Here is a 21,565-nt window from a genome sequence, read left to right as displayed (position 1 = left end):
TGTGGTTGAAAACTCTGCTAAAACCAGCAAACCATCTTTCCATGTTCTCGGTGGCTCTAGATTTAGGAAATTAGATGGGTTTACTGCTTTCTGCTGCAGCTAAACCTCCTACTCCTGCAGCTGAATTTGTGGCTCTCAAAAACTTTTCTGAGATTTCTCGGCACTTGGGGTTTAGACATGTGTCCTATCCTGAAATTCAAAGGGGAGGAAAATGATACGGCATGCCCATATGGGAACTACATACTAGGTGGGAAGTGAGTACAAAGTTAGACTATCTGTGTTTTGTGAACACTCCCAAACTTCAAAATCCAAATGATGATTGTTTATGTGAAAATATGTACTCTTTTTAATGATGTTACTGCTGCTTGAAGCATTTGAAATTCCACCGTTTAAGAACGACTATATTCTGAGGCTGTTACATATTAGTTGGAATATTCTCTCTCTCTCTCTCTCTTTTTTTTTTTAAGATTTTATTCATTTATTTGAGAGAGGGACAGAGACAGAGCACAAGCAGGGGAAGAGGCAGAGGGAGAGGGAGAGGCAGACTCTCCGCCGCCGAGCAGGGAGCCCGATAGGGGGCTCGATCCCAGGACCTTGGGATCATGACCTGAGCCGAAGGCAGATGCTTAACCAACTGAGCCACCCAGGCGCCCCTAGTTGGAATATTCTCAATGGCAGCAAATCTTTGTTCCTTGAGAGGAGATGATTCTTTGGAATCAGCTCTTAAGTTTTTAGAGCACAGTAAAATTCTTGAAGTCAGGCAATGTTATGGATAAGGAGGCCTGCCTAAAGAAGACAAAAATAATTTGCAATGTGCCCAATTACCTGGCTCTTACTGCAGATTTCTAAGAGGAGCTCTAATGATGTTAGAGAATAAAAGTGTGGCCTCTCTACACCTCCACTAGTCGCTGTGGTCGGCGGACTGGCAGCGTGCGCTCGCCTTGGGAGCCTGAGCTTCTGAACTCAGAACTACTGATTCAGAATCTGCCTTTCCATAAGATCCCCAGCTGATTCATTTGCAAATTAAAGTCTGAGAAGCCTTGGGGCGCCTGGGTGGCTCAGTTGTTAAGCGTCTTGCCATCGGCTCAGGTCATGATCCCAGCGTCCTGGGATCGGGCCCCGCGTCGGGCTCCCTGCTCGGCGGGAAGCCTGCTTCTCCCTCTCCCACTCCCCCTGCTTGTGCTCTCTCTCTCGCTGTGTCTCTCTCTGTCAAATAAATAAATAAAATCTTTAAAAAAGAAAAAAGTCTGAGAAGCGTTGCTCTAGCTGACAACGTCCACGTGGATGTATATAATCGGGGATATTTGCTTTCAGATAAATGCACATTCTTTAGTAGGTTTTTGTCCAACATCTCTGCACCATTTCAGACTTCCTTCCCCCTGACCCTTCTTCCCTGCCTTGTCCCCCAGGCTCTGCCACCCACCTCCACCGCGCCCTCAGTGAAGTCCTTGTCTGAAAATCTCCAGGGACCTGCAAGGCAACACTCTTTCTGACAATATTCTGGTTAAGTCCTCTTCTCGTCAAGGCACTTCCTGGTTGATATTTTCCTGTCTGTCCAAATTTAGGCACATGCCTGCAATTTCTAGCATCCCTCCTTACCTCTTTGTATTTCCGGCTCTGGGCTAATCTCTTTCCTAAACCTTAGTCCTTCTACGGTAAGAGTGACTGCCACCGGCCTTGGGATGGTCTCAGAGAAGCTAGAAAACTCGAATTTTAGATGGCAGGTATAACCATATGCCTATAAGGAGTTTATTTTAAAGTGTCCTTTCCTCTCTTCCTCCTTCCCTCCCCCCTCATTCTTCCTCGCCACAGTCTATTTCTCAAATGTAATAGTTGGCGACCTTTTTCTGTAAAGGGCGAGATTGTAAATATTTTCAGCTTTCTGGGCCATCCACTCTCTGCTGCTGCTGCTACTTGACCATTGCAGCAAGAAGGCAACTATGTACACAAACAGGCATGACTGTATTTTGATATGATTTGATTTCTGAACACTGAAATTTGAATTTCAGATCATTTTTACGAAACATGATTCTTCTTGTGGTTTTTTCCAACCATTTAAAAATGTAAAAATCATTTTTAGCTCACGGGCCATACAGAAACAGGCAGAAGACTGGACTTGGCCCATGGGTCATAGTTTGCTGACCCCTACTTTATGGTCATTCTCACGCTGTCAATCTGCGGATGACTCCACTGCATTCTGAGGGCATTTCTACTGGTTATAGAAAAATCTAAAATGGGGCACCTGGGTGGCTCAGTCGTTAAGTGGCTGTCTTCGGCTCAGGTCATGATCCTGGGGTCCTGGGATCGAGCCCCACATCGGGCTCTCTGCTCAGCAGGGAGTCTGCTGCTCCCTCTCCCACTCCCCCTGCTTGTGTTCCTTCTCTCACTATCTCTCTCTGTTAAATAAATAAATAAAATCTTTAAAAAAGAAAAAGAAAAATCTAAAATGAGAAACCAAACTGCTCCTTTTTTTTAAAGCACCTAACCAGTAAAAAGTAACATTTTCATTTTTTATATAAAAAATATTCTCCTTGTTGTCCCAATTTCATTCACCCACACCTTCACATTATCTGGTCCTGTTGATTCTCATTTATTTGCAGGATCTTAACCCCACCCCCCATGGATATAATGCTCTTCCTCAAGGGGTTAGGTCTGTCTGCATCCCAATTTAATTTAAACTTCCTTTTTACTCATATTCAGATAAAGATATCTAGTTCTGCTTCCTTAGAGGGTTGGGTCAAGAGTTCTTTTCCATGAAAGCAATAACTCCTTAAACTAACCATTTCATTAGCTTTTTATTTTTATTTTTATTTTTTTAAAGATTTTATTTCTTTGTTTGACAGAGAGAGACACAGCGAGAGAGGGAACACAAGCAGGGGGAGTGGGAGAGGGAGAAGCAGGCTTCCCGCTGAGCAGGGAGCCCGATGCGGGGCTCGATCCCAGGACCCTGGGATCACGACCGGAGCCGAAGGCAGACGCCCAAGCGACTGAGCCACCCAGGCGCTCCTCATTAGCTTTTTTTAAAAAATAAGGCTAGTATCAAGATGGTACTGTCCAGAATCATAACAGTATTACTTATAATAAAGTTTATTTTTCCATTATAAAAAATAATACAGGCTCATTAAAGAACATTTGGTAAACATACAGAGGTAGACTGAAGGGAATATGTCCCCCATGGTTCCATCACACAGGCATAATGAAATATTCAGTACTAATGTTTATGCTGCATGTTTATATTGTTATCTAACTTTGCTCTTTAAAGAAATCAAAACACCTTTATGCTAAGGTTTTTCTTTTTTAAATGATTTTTTTATTCAGGGGCGCCTGGGTGGCTCAGTCGGTTAAGCGACCGCCTTCGGCTCAGGTCATGATCCCAGGGTTCTGGGATGGAGCCCCGCATCGGGCTCCCTGCTCAGTGGGGAGTCTGCTTCTCCCTCTTCCTCTCTGCCACTCTCTTGCTCTCTCTGCCTCTCTCAAATAAATAAATAAAATCTTAAAAAAAGATTTATTTATCCACTTTAGAGAGAGAGAGCAAGTGGCGGTGGGGGGTGGGGGGGGAAATGGAAAAGCAGACTCCCCACTGAGCATGGAGCCTGATGCAAGGCTTGATCCCCCGACCCCAAGATCACAACCCCAGCCGAAATCAAGAGTCAGACGCCCAACCGACTGAGAAAGCCCGGCACACCTAAGATACTTCTTTTCTTAAAAACAGACCTGAGATGTTCCATTGGCAATTTTCTTATATCTGTGATGTAACACAAGTAAAAAGGCTGTTTGGAGGATGGCAGCAGAGAAAGGAACAAAGAAAAAGCAGTCTCCTCTTAGAATGTGGGTTAATAAAAAATACAAATTGCCATACTGGCAAGAGATATACAGGTCTTCCATCTCTAGCAGAAATATAGGTACCGCTGTGCTTTCTTACCCTGCTTCTCAGCTGAGGATGCCACAAAAGGCCTTGGCTCCCCTTCACTCCCCACCATCCATCTCCCCATGGCCACATCTCCAAATGATTCCTTATTTCTGCTCACAGAGTACAGCAATAATGAATTTCTGTTAACTTCCTTGGCTACCAAAAATATTTTTGAAATCTAAACTCACATCTACTAATGCCCAGGTGCTGCCTGGAGTTTACAAATAGGGCACCCTTCTGTACTTCTGCAGAAATCCATTTAGATAATATTGCTAGCCAGATGGGGAAAATTAAACCCTTGGTGAAAAGCTAATTCCATCTCGCAGGGTTTTTGTTTTGTTTTGTTCTGGTGGAAGTAGTTGGAAGCTTGGTCCACAAGCCACATCTGTCCGGTAGCTAGGCTGAGCTTGGTGGGAGGAGGGTGTGTGGGGTACAGGGTGTATCATGACTCTCTTGCTAGATGACTGTGTAACCACCCCCCCACACACACATCTATGGACGGTTTAGATAAGATTCAGAACTTTAAATGCCACACATGCTCTTTTTCTCCTTCCAGTCTGGATTTACTCCAAATGACATAGTTCTAAGTTTCATTTTATCCCCATCTCTAAAACAGGAACGTAGTTGTAAATAGAGTGAAATTATGAGGCTTAAATCATAGATAACTGGAGATGGAAGAGACTTTAGAGATCATCTAGCCCAGTGGCTCTCAAACTTGAGTGTGCATCAGAATCACCTGGAGGGCTTGCAAAAATGCAGATGGCTGCTCGTGCCCCCCCCCCCCCCGCCCAGACTTTCCGATTCAGGTCAGCGATAGGGCTCAGTAATTTATCTTTCTAAAGAGCTGCCAGGGGATGCTGCTCCCGAGGCCTGGGCACCTCACTCTGAGAAGCACTGGTCTGATTGTATCCACTCATATTCTAGAGAACCCAATTTCAGAGCAGCGAGTCTCACCAAGGTTACTTATCTTGTGACTGGAGTCTGGTTGGGTGATACTGAGCCAGCTGGATTTTTGAACTCCGTGTCAATGCTGAGAAGGATGAACTGATATCGAATGTCTAGCACATGTGCCTGACTGTGGGTTACCTGACGGTGGTCTGCTACAAGCCAGTCATTTCTTTATTTTGGTCTGTTTTTTCAGTGAGTCAAGGTTTCTTAAGTCTCCAAGCTAAACAGGAGTACTGCCTGAAGCCAGAATGCATCGAAGCTGGTAAGTCTGTTTTCCATCCTGTGTCAAGCTATCATAATGGTACCTTGGGGAGAGGAAGAGAAAACAGGTGGTATTTTTAGTATTCTGTTTGCTTGAGGTTTACCAAGTATGAAATGCAATTTTGATGAAATTTTCAGTTTACCTTCAAATCTCAGTGTGAAATTGTGGAGCATTGGTTTCCTGTTTTTTTCTTCCTTGCAAAAAACAGCTGTGGGGTATTCCAAGTCATTATAAGGAAATCCGGAAGGGGCTTGGAAGGCCTAATGGTTTTTCTTAACACCCAAACAGAGAGATCATCAGCCTTCCTATGGCCTTAGCTGGATACAGGTCCCTGTTTACCCTAAGCAGTCTCTCTGTATCATTTGGTCAGTGGATCCGACCTGTCTGTCTCTGAGCAGGGATCCTCCATCAATCTGTGCTTCCACTGTCACCTGAAATCACTTTGGGTCCTTACAAGTCAAACTTGTCTTGAGGTGACCGGACCACGTATCAGTGGGTACTCCACAGTGAATATGAGTGTTTAAACTTGCCTCAGTGTTGGCACAGCCCTTATATTCCCTCTATAGGGAAAAGGGAATAGGGTTAGGGCCTAGATTTGCAGGACCCAGATTCCAGCGCCCTCCCCCTCTTCTTTAAGTGGGCACGGACACTAGTGTATTTTCCAAGGAGAGAGTCAAACGGATTAGTTAAGCACATAGCCGTTTCACTTTGCTCTTGGTCTTAAGAGATTAATGAATTAATTTGCCAAATATTTATTCCAAGTCAGGCACCAAGTTAGCAGTAAAGTTGAATCACCCGGTAGGGGAAGACAATAAACACAAGGTGATCAGTGTGGAAGAAAAATATCGGCTGATGGTAATGTTATGCAGAAGATTAAAATATTCAAGTAGAATAATGTGATAGCAAGTGACAGGATGGCTAGATTGGAAAGTCCGAGGAAATGATGTTGAAATGACCCTGAATGATGAGAAGGGACGTGTTGTGTGAAGATCGAGGAAAGGCCTTTCCAGGTATGGGGGAGAACTAGGGCAAAGGTCCCAGAGCGGGAGAACTTACTGCCTAAGGGGCAGGGTGCAGGTGATGAGGGTTAGTGGGGAAGGCAGGTGTCAGGGAGTGTGGGTTTTTCCTAAGTGTGCTCAAAAGCCTCCAGAAGGTTTCAATAAAGACAGAGACATGATCTTATTAGCATTTAAAAAGATCTCTCTATGGAGACCTAGACTCAGGAGAGTCGTTTGGGTGGAGAAGAGACCATAGGGAGCAAGATGGAAGAAGGTCATCAGGCGGGAGGTTATTTTGGTAAGCCAGATGAGACGCGATGCTTTTTTTGAATTCCAGAGATGGAAAGGGAGAGTGTAGAGGGTTTTGGAGCCAGGGGGTTGCTGAAGGATTTGAAGTGAGTTGTGAGAAAAAGCAGAGAATCAAGGTGATGCTTAGATTTTTGGCGGTGGCATTTGTTGAGATGGAAAAGACTCAGGCGAAAGAGCTTTTAAATTCAGAGGCCTTAAAGGTAAGGGATTAGACAATTGCTATTTTTTGTCCCATTATTTTTTTGTTGTTGGAATTTGTGTGTTGTTGTTGGAATTTTTTTTTTAAAGACTATTTATTTGACAGAGACACAGCGAGAGAAGGAACACAAGCAGGGGGAGTGGGAGAGGGAGAAGCAGGCTTCCCGCCGAGCAGGGAGCCTGATGCGGGGCTCGATCCCAGGACCCTGGGATCATGACCTAAGCCAAAGGCAGACGCTTAACGACTGAGCCACCCAGGTGCCCTTTGTCCCATTTTTAAGTGATCAATATGTGTTTTTTAACCAGGCATTGTGTTAAGTGACTTACATATGCTGTCTCATAAAATCTTAAGAACCCCATGATGTCAGTGCTATCACCAGGCCCAACTACAGATGAGGATATGGAGCCTTCTGGAAGCTAAATAATTTGCCCAGGGTCCCATCCTGAGTTCGCTACTGGGCTGGGCTTCAAGTTCATGTCTGTTCGCTCTCCATCAGTGCTTTGGTGCAATAAGGCCATGCCAGGTTACTCTTTGGCCGTGGTCCTGTCTTGCCTTTTTCATAACAATAGACCTACTAGTGTCTGGTGACTAGACAACTGTTTCAGCTTCTCCATCTCATCCCGGGAATGGTGAGAACAATTTGGGAATTCCCATACCCTTTCCTGTTTCCAGCTTCAGTGGCTGACCTAGGGTTCCTCAATGGAAAGTGATGACTTGAAGTAGAGGGGGACACCAGGTGGAACTGTCAACAGGTCACGGTTTAGACTTCATGTCACCTTGTGATTTTGCTGTGGTTGGGTCCTTGCAGATGTGTGAAAATGAGATTTTTTTTTTTGAACTAAAACATTTTTAATTTGCGTTTAGGCAACTTTTTGTATGGAGAGCCACTTACCGTATGAGTTTTCTCTTTATTACAAATCATAATCAAGAGTAAGACTTACAGAATGTCATTTGATAATGTCTTCTCCTGCCAGCTAGTCTGTTTTGCCTTGCTGTTTCGTTTTGAATTTTCACGTTGGTGAATGGCTTTTTTAATATTGAAAAAAACTGATTTTTTCTGTTTCTGTGATGGAAGACTCACCAAGGATACATCCTCTTCTGTGTAACATGAGCCTCACTGTGCTTAGGGGCCTGCAGAACAGCTGTTAGGTACTCACCGCATAAATGTCTCTGGGAAGGTCTTAAACGAAAAGCAGCGCAAAGGCGCGGGGAGCGCGCAGCGGCTGTGTGCGTGCGCGCGGCGCGGGGGCGGGGGATGTGTGCATGCCTGGTCATGCAGGATAGGAGCTCGGGAGATGGAAGTGTTTGATCCCCTCTGGACTGTTTCTGAGCAGGTGCCACCCCTTTGTGAGATGCCTCCTCTCCATAGCTCTCTTTTCCTCCTCTTGTCCATTTCCTCTTCTAAGCCCTCTTTCAAAATAAGAGGTGGAAAAAATTACAAGGAAAGGGCATGCTAAATAGGGATAAGGGCTGACAGGCTGACTTGGGTTTGAAGCATGATCTGGCTACTTAAAAGCCACATGATCCTGGGTTAATTGAATAACCATCCTAAGTCTCTTGTTTATCATCTGTAAAATGGGAATACTGTTCTTAGCATACTAGGTGTGAGAATAGAAGAAAATAATGGTGCTAGTTGTAGTAGTATTCCAGGTCCACAGTGTGATTCTTAACCCCAGACCCAGAGAACATCGTAACTGTCAGTTGGCAAGACTGGACCCGATTTCAATTGTTGTGATGGCAAAACTAGATCTTAAGTTCCATGAGACTGTTGTGGACTTTGTTTATCCCACCTAGGAAAATATGCGTATATTTCCTATGGAACTATTAATGTGCTTGCTTCAGGAGTGCCACTCCAGACATTGTTGTGGTTTATGCACTGTATTAGTTTTCTAAAATCTGAAAATTTATGAGCTCTGAAAAATAACTTAAGAGTTTCAGATAAGTATTTGTGGAATTGTAATAGCAAAAATTTGTATGTAAGGTTGTCAGCTTTAGCTATGTACATACATGTTCAGGATGCTCAGTTAAATTTGAATTACAGATAGACAATAAGGCTGCTATTATTTTTGTATATGTCCCCTGCAATATTTGGTACATAAACTATAAAAGCTGCCATTGATATGAAATTCAAGTTTTATTCGGCATTCTGTATTTTATCTGGCAACCATATTTATTTGTCAGTGTGCCTGACACTGTTCTAAACACTTCATGTGTATTTACTCATTTAATTCTCATGAAGCTCCCGTGGGTTGCGATTATTATCCCTTGTTACAGATGAGGAAACTGAGGTTTAGTAACCTGCCCAAGGTTACATAGCTTTTGCATGGTGTTGCTGGCATTTAAATCCAGGTGGTTTGGCTCCAGATGATGCTGTACTTTCTGAAAAGGGCTTAGCATAGATCCTGGCACAGAGGAAATGCTCAATATTAAGGATTTTACTATTAACACCACCCTCTCCCTTGAGCCCTGATTACACTTCAAAGCTCAGGCTGGTACACGGGGTGTGGTGCCTGCACCTCTAAGTAAACACTAGTAGGAGACCACATAACCACTGACTTTATATGCAGTAACTTGAGAGAACGCCTAGTTGGGCCTTTCACAGGTTTCTTTGATCATCAAATTTCTTTATTAAAACAAGTCTCTTTGAGTTTTCTCCATGGAACCGAACAAGGGGAAAGGAGTTGTGGTGTCTTGATAACTACGGTCCCTTGCAATTTGAAGTCTCAGTTCTGCAGAAAGTGCAGCCCTGTGCCCAGCTGTGAACGATGAATGATGAATTGGGAGGTTGAAACCAGAGTTTTCCCACTTAGCGGGCTGACTTCCAAATTCTCTGTGAGTGATGTATTTCCCCACTCTGTCAAGGCTGAGGTCAGAGCTGATCTTGCAGATTTTGTCGGTACCAGCAAGAATACTGGGGAGATGGAGAGGACCCATTTTAGGTTGGGGGCAGGGGGAGGTTTGGGGAGGTGGCCAGAAGACGGTGCGCTTATGTGAATAAAAATGTGAGGGTTCTTCTGTGTGCCTGTAAATATCGTGTGGCACTGCCACTTGTATAATCACTGCCCCTGGGGTGTCCCATAGCAGATTCGTCCTGTGGCTGCACAGCCAAAATCATTATACATACAAGCTGAAATAAAGATTTGGTATGTCCTAGCTTATTTGCATACTAATATGATAAAATAGCAGCAGTAAGTAAAAATATAATTGGAGACCACTGAATCCTCGAAGATGAAAATATTAAGCCAGTTTTAAATTGATCAAACTTCTAAAACCAGTTTTTTATTTTACTTTTTTTTTTTAATAGAGCACAAGTTGGGGGGGCGTGGGAGAGGGAGAGCAAGAATCTGAAGCAGATTCCACACTCAGTGTGGAGCCTGATGTGGGGCTCAGTCTCCCAACCCTGAGATCATGACCTGAGCTAAAATCAAGAGTTGGATGCTTAACCGACTGAGCCACCCAGGTGCCCCTCTAAACCAGTTTTTTGCTTTGGTTTTTTTGGAAAGGGGAAAGTGCTGGGGATTTTGAAGTCCTGTAGAAACTTAGGATATTTCTGTATCATTCACTTTATGAAGGACAAAAAGCTGTTGAAAATTTGCATAGCAAGTATAGGCTAGAAAAATATCTAGCCTTAGCTTTGAACCTGGAGGACACGTGTAACCAAACTGATGACCAGCATATATAAGTATATGCAGATGATACTTTTTTTTGGCAATTCCTTCATATTTAGCTGAAAACTCATTGGGTTTTTATTACTTGAAATATATTCTGGCATTAATTAATGTATGAAAATTATGCAATGTCATCTTTCCAATGTCATTAAAATATTGGCTGCCTTTTTTTTTAATTGGTGCATATCTTTGTGTTAGAGTGGTAGCCAGCAGTTGTATGACAGTTGGAAGAGAGTTGGAGCTCAGTATTAGGAATTTTGGAACCTTCTCATTTTTAAAAAAAATTTTATGATTTGAGGGAGAGTGTGCACGAGCTAGAGCACCAGCGAGCACGAGCAAGGGGGAGCGGCAGAAGGAGAGGGAGAAGCAGACTCCCCGCGGAGCAGGGAGCCCAATGCGGGGCTCGATCCCAGGGCCCTGCAATCATGACCTGAGCTGAAGGCAGATACTCAACTGAGCCACCCAGATGCCCCAAGAACCTCATTTTTTAATGAAAGGTTTTTTTAAAGCTCATGGTTATATATTAAGTATGCACAAACTTCCTCCTTGTTGACTGTGTTGCATATGTAATTGTGTGTGGGCTTATGAAAGAGGAAGAAAAAGTAAGTCAGTCTGTTGTGTCTTTCTGTTAACTTATATACAAACTCAGTTCTGCCCTGAGACCTGGGCAAGAGGGGCCCTTGCCCTGGGCCCCATGCCCACTTTGCCCTCCTCTGGCCATGCCTCTCCCATAGTCCAGGGGCCAAGTCAGCAGCCATATCCTTTTATAAGCCCGAATTCCCTGCTAAATGGCCCTGAGCCTCTCTGCAGGGCCCATGGGGGTCTCTTCCAGGGGTTCATTCCTCTGAGAGCTACACTAAACGTCCAGGGGCTCAGGAATTCATACCTGGCTTTCCAGGTCTTTATGGAGGTATATTGTAAATATATCCTTTATATATTTCAGTATGACTTACAGTCCTCTGTTTCACTCAGCTTATGCTGTGGAACAAACTACCCTCAAATCTTAGAGGCTTGAAACATGAGTGGTTTAATATTTCTTCTTCTTCTGTGGGTTCATCGGGGGTTCCTCTGCTGCTCTTGCCTAGGCTCATTCATACAGCTGCATTCAGCTGGAGGGTCATCTGACCTGGAAGGTCCATGATGGCTTCAGTCACATGTCTGGTACTTGGTGCTGACTGGGTTATTTTCCATGTGGCCTCGCCTCCTGCAGGAGGCTTCTTCAAAGGGCTGTCTTAGGGCTCCAATCAAAGGGAGTTACTATGGAAGGTACAAGGGTCTTTTAAGGCCTAGTTTTGAAACTCAAGAAAAGTCGCTCTGCTCTATTCTGTTGGTCACAGCAAATCGCAAGGCCAACCCAGATTCAAGGCAGGGAAAATAGATCCTATCGCTTGATGGGCTGAGTTGCAAAATCACCTTGCAGAAGGATGAGCGGGATAGAAGGAAAGGTTGCACACCTCCTTGCAGACAGTTTACCGTAGACTCCGTTTGTATTCCTATCCCATGCGGCGCAGATGTCGGAGGCAGTCCTGCGAAAACCATTCACCCGAATCCCACTCAATCTGAATTCAGTAATGTAATATAGTGAAGTTGATTCAGGGAGTCATTTGAGAGGAAAAGTAAAAGCCAAGGCTTGGGAACTGGTTGATAGGAAATGGTTGTTTAATTTGGAAGAGAACAGTACATAGTGTTCAGTGCTTGTCATTAATCCTGTGATTTTCTTTTTAAATAGCTGCTGCCATCTTGAGTAAGGTAAATTTCTCTGTGGACCCTTGTGATAATTTCTTCCGGTTTGCTTGTGATGGCTGGATAAACAGTAATCCGATTCCTGAAGATATGCCAAGCTATGGGGTTTACCCTTGGCTGAGACATAACGTTGACCTCAAGTTGAAGGGTAAGTTTCTACTGGGGTTTGGTGACTCACTTTAATATAGTTAAAAAGTAAGCAGGTAAAGTCATTTCCAAGATTTTTTAAAATGGAAGATTGAAAGGAAAATTGTGGGATTTCAGTCTCCCAGATCTCGAATATAAGCCTAGCAGAGGTTTCATTATGTTTGCATTAGCTAATAGTAAATTCTGCTGAAGGATAACTAGCATTTCCTTGAGATTGGTAATAAAGGAATAGTTAATGAAAGTTATTTTATATAAGTATACTTACTCTGTTCCGAGCAAATCTCATCACATGCTTATTTACGTCCTGGATTTTCATGGCTACAAAATGTACTTAACACCTCATTGTCTCTTGAGAACTCTGGGTGACCTTGTGTTTGTCATATTGTTCCTGTTAACTTCTGACTTGGCTCTGGGGGGGACTTTTTTTCTCCCATGTCCTCTGTAGTCATGACAGGCTCACACACACATACTCACATATGCGTATGGACACATATACATGTGTGCGTGCATACACACACACTTCAAAACTTGGAAAAGTCTTTTACTAGAGGCACTTCTGTTCGCATTAGATCTATTTTTTACTGACCTATTGGAGGAAGGCACTTCAGGATGGAAGTAGGGAGATGGTAAGGCCAGATAAGGTAACTGTTTTGGGAAGGCAAAAATGTGTATGTTTCGGGGCACCTGAGTGGCTCAGTCGGTGAAGCATCTGACTTCGGCTCAGGTCATGATCCCAGGGTCCTGGGTTCAAGCCCTGCATTGAGCGCCCCCATCAGGCTCCCGGCTCAGCAGAGAGCCTGTTTCTCCCTCTCCCTCTGCTGTTCCCCCTGCTTGTGCTCTCTCTCTCAAATAAATAAATAAATAAAATCTTTTAAAAAAGGAAGGTTTTTTTCTTTTTTAATAACTGAGTTATGCCACATAACACCTAGAAAGAATTTCTTTTTATTTCTTTATCTTATTTATTTATTTATGTTTAACTCTTTGGTTGTAAACAAAAGTTTATCATCCTAAAATTCTGGAGGTTGGAAGTCTAAATGAGTTGGCAGGGCTTCCAGGGGCTCGAGGGGAGAATACATGCCCTTGCCTTTTCCAGCTCCTGCAAGCCACCTTTATTCCTTGGCTTATGGCCCCTGCCGCATCTTCACAGCCAGCACTGTTGCATCTTCAGATCTCTCTCCACGCTGACCTCTGACTTCCCTCCTCACATCTCCTCTCTCTTTCTCTTATGAAAAGGCTCTTCTACTTACGGAGGTAGGGCCCAGCTCTATGACCTGATCACTCTACACCTCAAGATCCTTAACTGAGTCCCACCTGCAAGGTGCCTTTGCCATATAGGGAAACAGTCACAGGTCTGGGCATGGGGGTGAAGACATCCTTGGGCAAGGAGAGAGCACTCATCTAGCACAAGAAGCTTCCTGCTCTCTCTGTTAGCAAGAGGTAGTAATGTGCTGTAGCCTGATGTTTAGAGCATTGCATTTGCCTAACTCGGCCATCTAAAGCTTTTCTTTTTCATCCAGTGTGTAAAATAATAGGATCTAGAGCTTTTAGAAAACATAATCTTTCCAAGAAACTTTTGGATCAAATGTGAAGTGAAAAAGGTATGTTTTCTCTGTTCCATCATTGAATTTTTTTTTCTGTGTTTTGGATATTTGAGACTTTTGAACTCCAGAATTTCTGAGAAGTTAGAAGAATCCATTTTTCTTCTCCATCTCCCCAAGATTTTAAGTACATGAAAATTGTCTCAATTTATATGTTTTAACAACTGTAACTATTGGCATAGTGATTAGATACCTATTGCCAGTTGTAAGGAAAAATGTGCTTAAGTTTCACAACTTATCCATAACTTTCACAATATAAATCATATGGACTTAAATTTTCTAGGAGGACTTAAAAGTTTCATAAATTAGAATAAGAATGTGCAATAATGTCAGTTTTTCCCTAACCCAACAGGGGAGGTTCCCATACTATAGAACGATAAGACCTTGAGAAATGAATTTAATAATTCTTTCCCTGTGTGATATTAACTCACATTGGTCCTTCACTTACCATTCTTGCCTATTTCCTGGTTTCCCTTCTTTGGCCTTTCTTCCTAGACAGAGAGATGTGTGCACAGGTGCATGTATGTGCATGCACATAGTCATGCCCGTAGAAATGTCACTGAAGGATAAGAAAAAGATAAGATTTGCAAATAGATGCTCCTTACCCATTATTTAGAGCCAGAAGATTTCTATCTTCAGGGTATGAAGGAGTTAGAATAATTTAAAGCACTTCCCAGTGATGTCTTTTTTTTTTTTTTTAAAGATTTTATTTATTGATTTGACAGACAGAGAGTGTGCACAATCAGGGGGCGTGGGGGCGCCTGGGTGACTCAGTTGGTTAAGTGACTGCCTTCGGCTCAGGTCATGATCCTGGAGCCCTGGGATCGAGTCCAGCATCGGGCTCCCTGCTCAGCGGGGAGTCTGCTTCTCCCTCTGACCCTCTTCCCTCTCATGCTCTCTCTCATTCTCTCTCTCTCAAATAAATAAATAAAATCTTAAAAAAAAAGGGGGGGGCATGGGAGAGGGAGAAGCAGGCTTCCTGTAGAGCAGGGAGCCCGATGCGGGGCTCGATCCCTGGACCTTGGGACCATGACCTGAGCCGAAGGCAGACGCTTAACAGCTGAGCCACCCAGGCACCCCTCCCAGTGATGTCTTAAAGTGAAAATGAAAATCAGTACCAATGTGCTTTTCTTGAGGACACTGTGTATGAAATCCTTGATCATTTGTAGAAATAAGACTAAATTGTTGAGAGGCACACAGGGTTGTTTTTGTTTGCTTCTTTTAAAAATGAAAAATTTTACTTATAAGCTCATTTGGGAAAGTACAAAGAAACAAAAATTCAATGCAAAAAGTAAGAAAGTTGCTCATAAATCCATCCATAGAAATAACTGCTAATGGAGCAGTTGGGTATACATCTTTTCAGGTTTTTTTTTTCCATTTGTGGGTACATATGCAAAACCTCATGTGCACACCCATCTATTTAAAAAACAGCTAAAATTAGGCATACTACTGTCACGTGCTTTAAAAATGATGTATTTCTCATAGACACGGATAATGTCAATAGATATGTATATAACACTGTAATAAAGAGCCATGTGTATTCCAGAAACGGACTTGTTGTATTGAAAGAGTTGTCACAGTTTAATTTTGGATGTATACATACAGCTGAATTGCCCTTCAGAAAGTTATTTCTAGGTCTTTATATATTTTCTTGCTGCTAAGTCTTTCCATCAACTGGTTGTTTTTTTGTTTGTTTGTTTGTTTTTGGTGGCATAAAGTAGGGATCAGCAAACTATGGCCTGTGGGCCAAATCCAGTTCACTGCCTGTTCTTACAACTACGTTTCATTGGGAGACTGTGCATCCATTCACTTAGGCATTGTTCACGGCTGCTTTTGTATTAGGCAGAGTCGAGAAGTTGCTACAGAGACCACATGGCCCACAAGCCTACAATATTGACCCTCTGACCTGTAAGGAAAAAGTTTGCCAACTCCTGAAGCCATTGTAAAGCTTTGATCTATCTATATTGGATCTCGTTAGAACTGTCTTTTTAAAAAAAAGATTTTATTTATTTGAGAGAGAGCACAAGCAGGGGGAGCGGCAGAGGGAAAGGGGAAAAGGGGGAGGCAGATTCCCCACTGAGCAAGGAGCCTGACATGGCACTTGATCCCAGGACACCAGCATCATGACCTGAGCCGAAAGCAGACGCTTTACTGACTGAGCCACCCAGGCACCCATAGAACGGTCTTATTAATTAATAGCTTTTTGGTGGTGTCTTTAGAATTTTTTAGAGCCTCCAGAATGGTGTTGAATAATAGCAATGACAATGGGTGTAATTTTCTTATGCCTAGCTTGGTTGGTGATGCCTCCAGTATTTCCCCTGCAGCCCCCAAATACATATTTTTCTTTGTTTTGAATAGGTATTCTTTATTGTGTTCTGTTACTCCTAGCTTGCAAAAAGAACTTCAGTAATAAAATCAAAAAAAGTAAAAAGTCAAAAAGAACCTAGGTCAAGTCCTGCCGCCCAGTGATAACCTTTTAATGCGAATATACATACCAAGTTATATGTCAAAAAGTATCATCTATTCTATGTTTATAATCTTTTATTTGACATGTTAACCTCTTTTCATGTCAAAAATAGATCTTTACCCTCCTTTGCCATGACTGCTTTGTATGGATATGCTACCATTGATTCAATCAATTCCTATGTTGCCATTTAGATTATTTCCAGATTTTTCCCCTTATTGTAAGCCACTCAGAGCATGGGCGTTGAAGTTGCAGACCTGCATTTGAATCCTAGTTTCCTTACATTTCTCCTCTGTGCCACTTTTGGCCACTCCTTTCACCTCCCTCGTTTTCTTACCTTTCAAATGGGGGTAAGAGAACCCATCTCGTAGGGCTTGTGGGGACTAGAGGAGATGACCCTTATAAAAGACACTTTATCCCAGTCCAGTTCCTGGCATATAATAGGCCCTCTGTAAATATTTGTTGTCTGTGCTTCCATTTTGTCTCACCACTAGTTCTGAGGTTCATACCAAATGCTTTAGGTTTTATTCTGGTCTTATCGTTTGTAAATATGTGCTTTCAAAAATATTGAATACTGTCTAGATATTTTTCCTCACCCTTGATAAAAAGAACATCCAAAAATAAAACCCAATACAACCAATCAAAAGAATACCATTTTCTTATGGCTGACAGAGAACACACAGATACGGCTGTCCAATTTGTGAAATAAAATGGATTTGACAGACCTGGCTGATGAAAAATTGCCCTCTATTGAAGTCAGCAACCTGGCTTCATGAATTTTTTCTTTAAATGGCATATAAGACTCAGATTCCTAGTTGGAAGATAAAATTATTCCTTATTCTCTCCAAGAAGCAGGTTTTTTTTTTTTTTTAAAGCAGGCTGAATATAGTCATGTGTTTGAATGTCTCAAAATTTCCTTCCTACAAAACCTCCCAAATTTGTCTTCATGTGACCATGAAGATGACACAGCATGTGTTGCTTATGAACGAGCAGATGAAAATTTTGCAAATGAGCACTTATGAAACATGAGGCAATAAGTGAGATAGAACACTTGTGTCAAACAGAAGACAGATGACTCAGGGTAGGGCCAGCTCATTTCTATTATGGAATAGCAATCTTTGCCAATATTTTGTAAAGAAATGCAGTATATTATTATGTTCAAACACAGCACTGGCAGAACAATAAGATGAAATAGGGTTTGTGCATTAATGAGCAAAGAAAGATGATTATGATTCATAGATGGGTTATTTGTAAATATCTGCTGGCTAAGATTCAAATGGTTCTCATAATTAAATAACCCCCCCAATCTTGTTTTGCTATAATGATCCTAGCCAAATCATCTTTTGAAGATAGTGGAAAGCTGAAAACTTCAGCTCCTATAAAGTCATTTGATAATTAAGAAGTTGAGATGATTGAAGACAGTGAATTGTGTAATTTTCCTCATGCCATGAACATAGTATGATGTACCAAACTGAACTTTGACATCATTAAATTCTTTGAAACAGACATCAGATTAGAAAAAATATGAGGATACGGTGGAGAAGAGCTAGGGAGCAGCCAGCCATTGGGGTGGGGTGAGTTTCTTGGTGAAACTCAGCCCCAGTAAATCTCGGTGAGTCTGCTGTATAAATGCGGGGGGGGAGAGTTGCTATTTATAGATTCCTGTTTTTGTGACCATGCTGGCTCTTTCTCATGTGGCCACACATGAAGCAGCAAGTTGCCAAATTATACATGTGTCATCGTAGGTCCTGCATGCGCAGAGAGGTGCCGCGTGAAGATTTGGGCCGGTGTAGAGGACATTTATTTTTTTTTAAAAGACTTTATTCACTTATTTGACAGAGCACAAGCAGGGGGAGTAGCAGAGGGAGAGGGAGAGGGAGAAGCAGGCTCTCTGCTGAGCAGGGAGCCTGACATGGGGGTCGATCCCAGGATGCTGGGATGATGACCTGAGCTCAAGGCAGACGCTTAACTGACTGAGCCACCCAGGCGCCCCTAGAAGACATTTAGAATGTGAAATGAAATGATTTTACCTGAAAAGTCTGTTGTTGTTGTTTGCATTTTTCCTAATCTCAGAACACCATTTGAGCGTGGGGAGGGGAGGGGGTGTATAGAGTGTGAAGAAAGGGAAAGAAGTTGTCAGATTGAAAATGTTAGCAATTTCCTGTTAGGAAACACCCCCTTCAAATATACATCTGAATTTCTTCCTGAAGCCTCTTTGAAAAATATATATGTAGCCCTAGAATATAGCTGAAGGAAGTGAAGAGGCCATGAGAACAGCCATCATGTGTAAAAGCTGTGTTCCTGTAGTTCTGATAGTTAGGATTTTAGGCTGTCTTCTTTTTTTTTTTTTTTTAAGATTTTATTTATTTGAGAGAGAGAATGAGAGCCAGAGAGCACGAGAGGGAGGAGGGTCAGAGGGAGAAGCAGACCCCCCACCGAGCAGGGAGCCCGATGCGGGACTCGATTCCAGGATCGTGACCTGAGCCGAAGGCAGTCGCTTAACCAACTGAGCCACCCAGGCGCCCCTTTAGGCTATCTTCTTGTGTGTCCCTTTCTATCCCCCATGCATGTCCTTGTCTTTTTAACTTTTCTGCTCCAAGCATTCGATTTTAAGATCTGATCTTTCTCCCTGTGGCTTTTATGTAGCTCTTCTGTCATAGGGGTTAAATTACAAATAAGTTGGGTATACTTGACAAGAACCAGATCTATTCATTAGATTCATTCTGGGTTGTGTGTGTTTTAATGTGGGGAAAATATATTCATTTTGAATAGATTGAAATGTACAGCATTTTGCCTGTGTTAATTAATCTGTGAACTCAAGACTATTGACTCGGCATTTACTTTTTTCTTGGCACCAGTTGCTTTCAGCCACAAGTAACAGAAATCCCAACTCCACCTGGCTTGAAAATAGAGAACATTTTCTGGTTCATGTAACCAAAATGTCTAGTAATATGGACTTCTGGTAAGGATTGATGCAGCAGCTGAACCATGTCATTAAAGATCGCATTTCTTTATTTCTCTGTGCTTTGACATTCACTGTCTCATGATTTTTTTCTGTCTGTTTGGTCATAAGATTCTTGGCAATAGCAACCAGAATTTATACTTCCTCATTCACATCTAGCAAGAGGCATTGTGTTAGACACAGGAGGATACAGAAGTGCTGAGATTAATAAGGCCCTCAAGACTACCCATGTGGAACTTAAAAATCTGCCCATCACAAAATGTTTCAGTAAGTACTGTAATCAGGAGTCTAGAGCAGCACTGTTCAATATGGTAGCCACTAGCCACTTGTGGCTTTTTTTTTTTTTTTTTTTTTTTTTTAAGATTTACATAGTTGAGAGAGAACATGCAAGTGGTGGGGAGGGGCAGAGGGAGAAGGAGAGGAAAAACTCAAGCAGACTCTGCGCTGAGCATGGAGCCTGATGTGGGACTCGATCTCAGAATCCTGAGATCAGACCTGAACCAAAACCAAGAGTTGAATGCTTTAGCCGACTCTGCCATCCAGGTGCCCCCCACTTGGGGCTTTTGAGTACTTGAAGTATGGCTAGCTGGAATTGAAATGTGGTACAAATAAAAAATACCCACCAAATTTCAAAGACTTCATTTTAAAAAACATGTGAAGTATCTCACCAAGAAATTGATGATTCATTTCCTCAATTACATATTGAAATGATAATATTTTAAGATCTGTTTTGTTAAAATATATTAAACAACCTCACCTGTTTTATTTTTATTTTTAAATGTACAAGGAAATGAACAATGACCTCTATGGCTCAGATAATGTCCTATCACTGCGGCTCTAGAGCCCTGAATAGGCCTTTGGAAAGGTGAACTCTCTGGGAATAAATTCCAGTTTACGTTAGTGATAGAGTTCAGCAACAGAGAAGGGGCAGGGAGCACCTTTATTAAAAATAGTTCTCTACCCCATATCCAGTCCCTTTTTATCCTGTTACCCTACTAGTATTCTTTGTGGCACTTATAACCATTTGAATTAACTTGTTTGTATATTTGCTTGCTGTTTTTCTTAACTCTTTGTGCCATTTTGGGCTTCACTGTGACTCAGCACCCAGCATCGTGCCTGGCACATAGTTGGTGCTTACTAATACTTTACAGAGAGAAGAGAAAGACTGTGCCCTAGGTGAGTGGCTCAGTGCTGTGGTGGGGGTGGCTGGCTGACTCAATGGAGAGGGGTGGCTTTCTCTTCTCTTCTTTCTCCCCCTCCCTCTGTGCCTAGGGCCTGACATACTGTTCCAGAGAATCCTGAGATGCAGCCAGAGCTTGCCCCTGATGGGAGGGGAAGAGGGTAATTGTCAGTTGTTCTTCAGGGCAGGGGAATGGACAGTGAGACAGGCTATAGCCCTTCCTCAGGCTCCAAGACTCCCTGGTGGTGTGGTCTTGTGTAAGTTACAGTAAGGCAAAGGAAAACTCCCAGGACGGCATGCACGTTTGGGTCTGAGAAGCAATTGGGATTCTGCCACTTACTGGCTCTGTGACTGAGGCTGAGTTTCTTATCTGGGGATACTGTTGGATTAATTCAATGAGGTGCATCAAACGTCTTCTACACAGAATTCAATAAATAGCATCTGTTATTGTTAATTTCACGAGGATTAAATTAACATTTTGAAAGCACTTGGCACGTAGTAGATGCTTGAGAAATGTTAGATTCCTAGCCAACTAAAAATTACAAATGGATAAGAAAACTTATTGGTGAAAACGAGAAGTGTCATCATAGGCTGTCCTAGATCCTCTTTAGATGCCACTTTTTGTTGTTCCCACCCGTTTGCCTTTCTTCCCTCTTTTCTTTCCCTTCTCCCTTGGGGATTCTTAACTCAAGAGGGCTGTCCATAGAATTCCGGGGACTTGAAGGGGAAAAGATGCTAACCTCTGATGGAACTTGAGCATTTTCTTTAACTATGAAAGTAGGCAGAACTCTGGTATTATGGGCTGTGGCACTGTTGTTACCAATGGAAAGCATTATTTTTCTCTCTTGATACAAATGTTGCAAGTATCTTGAAATATTATCCACATACATCACCACTTCAAAATCATAGCAATGGTTAGACCCAATGCTAGATCTTATTATTTAACGACTTAATGAAGTAGCACATATATTATGGTGACAAATAGTAAAACAACTGTTTTGTTAACTGTATTTCAGAATAACTGGTTTCTGCTGTAAACCTGTGTTTCTTGTGTACTCGTAAACATTATTTTGAGAGTGGTCCTTGGGTTTTAAGAGCCTGCCCAGGGAATGTATGGCACAAAAACGATTAAGAACTCCTGCGTGGGTAAAGCTTGCTGGGGCAGGCCTCAAGAAGG

The 21,565-nt window shown here is 42.4% G+C and overlaps 1 protein-coding gene across 1 annotated transcript in view; it reads left to right on the top strand.

The window, feature by feature from the left end:
* The window catches only part of PHEX (phosphate regulating endopeptidase X-linked), a 221,777-nt gene that overhangs the window by 2,520 nt on the left and 197,692 nt on the right, over window positions 1–21,565 (top strand). Inside the window, exons 3-4 of the mRNA XM_025857499.2 lie at window positions 5,052–5,120; window positions 12,024–12,185. Of these exons, the coding sequence (XP_025713284.2) occupies window positions 5,052–5,120; window positions 12,024–12,185 (231 nt within the window). The remainder of the gene's footprint in view (window positions 1–5,051; window positions 5,121–12,023; window positions 12,186–21,565) is intronic.

This window comes from Callorhinus ursinus, unplaced genomic scaffold, assembly GCF_003265705.2.
Source record: "Callorhinus ursinus isolate GAN/ISIS: 27379988/994484 unplaced genomic scaffold, GSC_fseal_2.0 scaffold16, whole genome shotgun sequence".
Taxonomy (NCBI): Eukaryota; Metazoa; Chordata; class Mammalia; order Carnivora; family Otariidae; genus Callorhinus; species Callorhinus ursinus.
The sequence above is the reverse complement of the archived record's forward strand: the minus strand, read 5'-3'. Positions and strand labels throughout refer to the sequence as shown.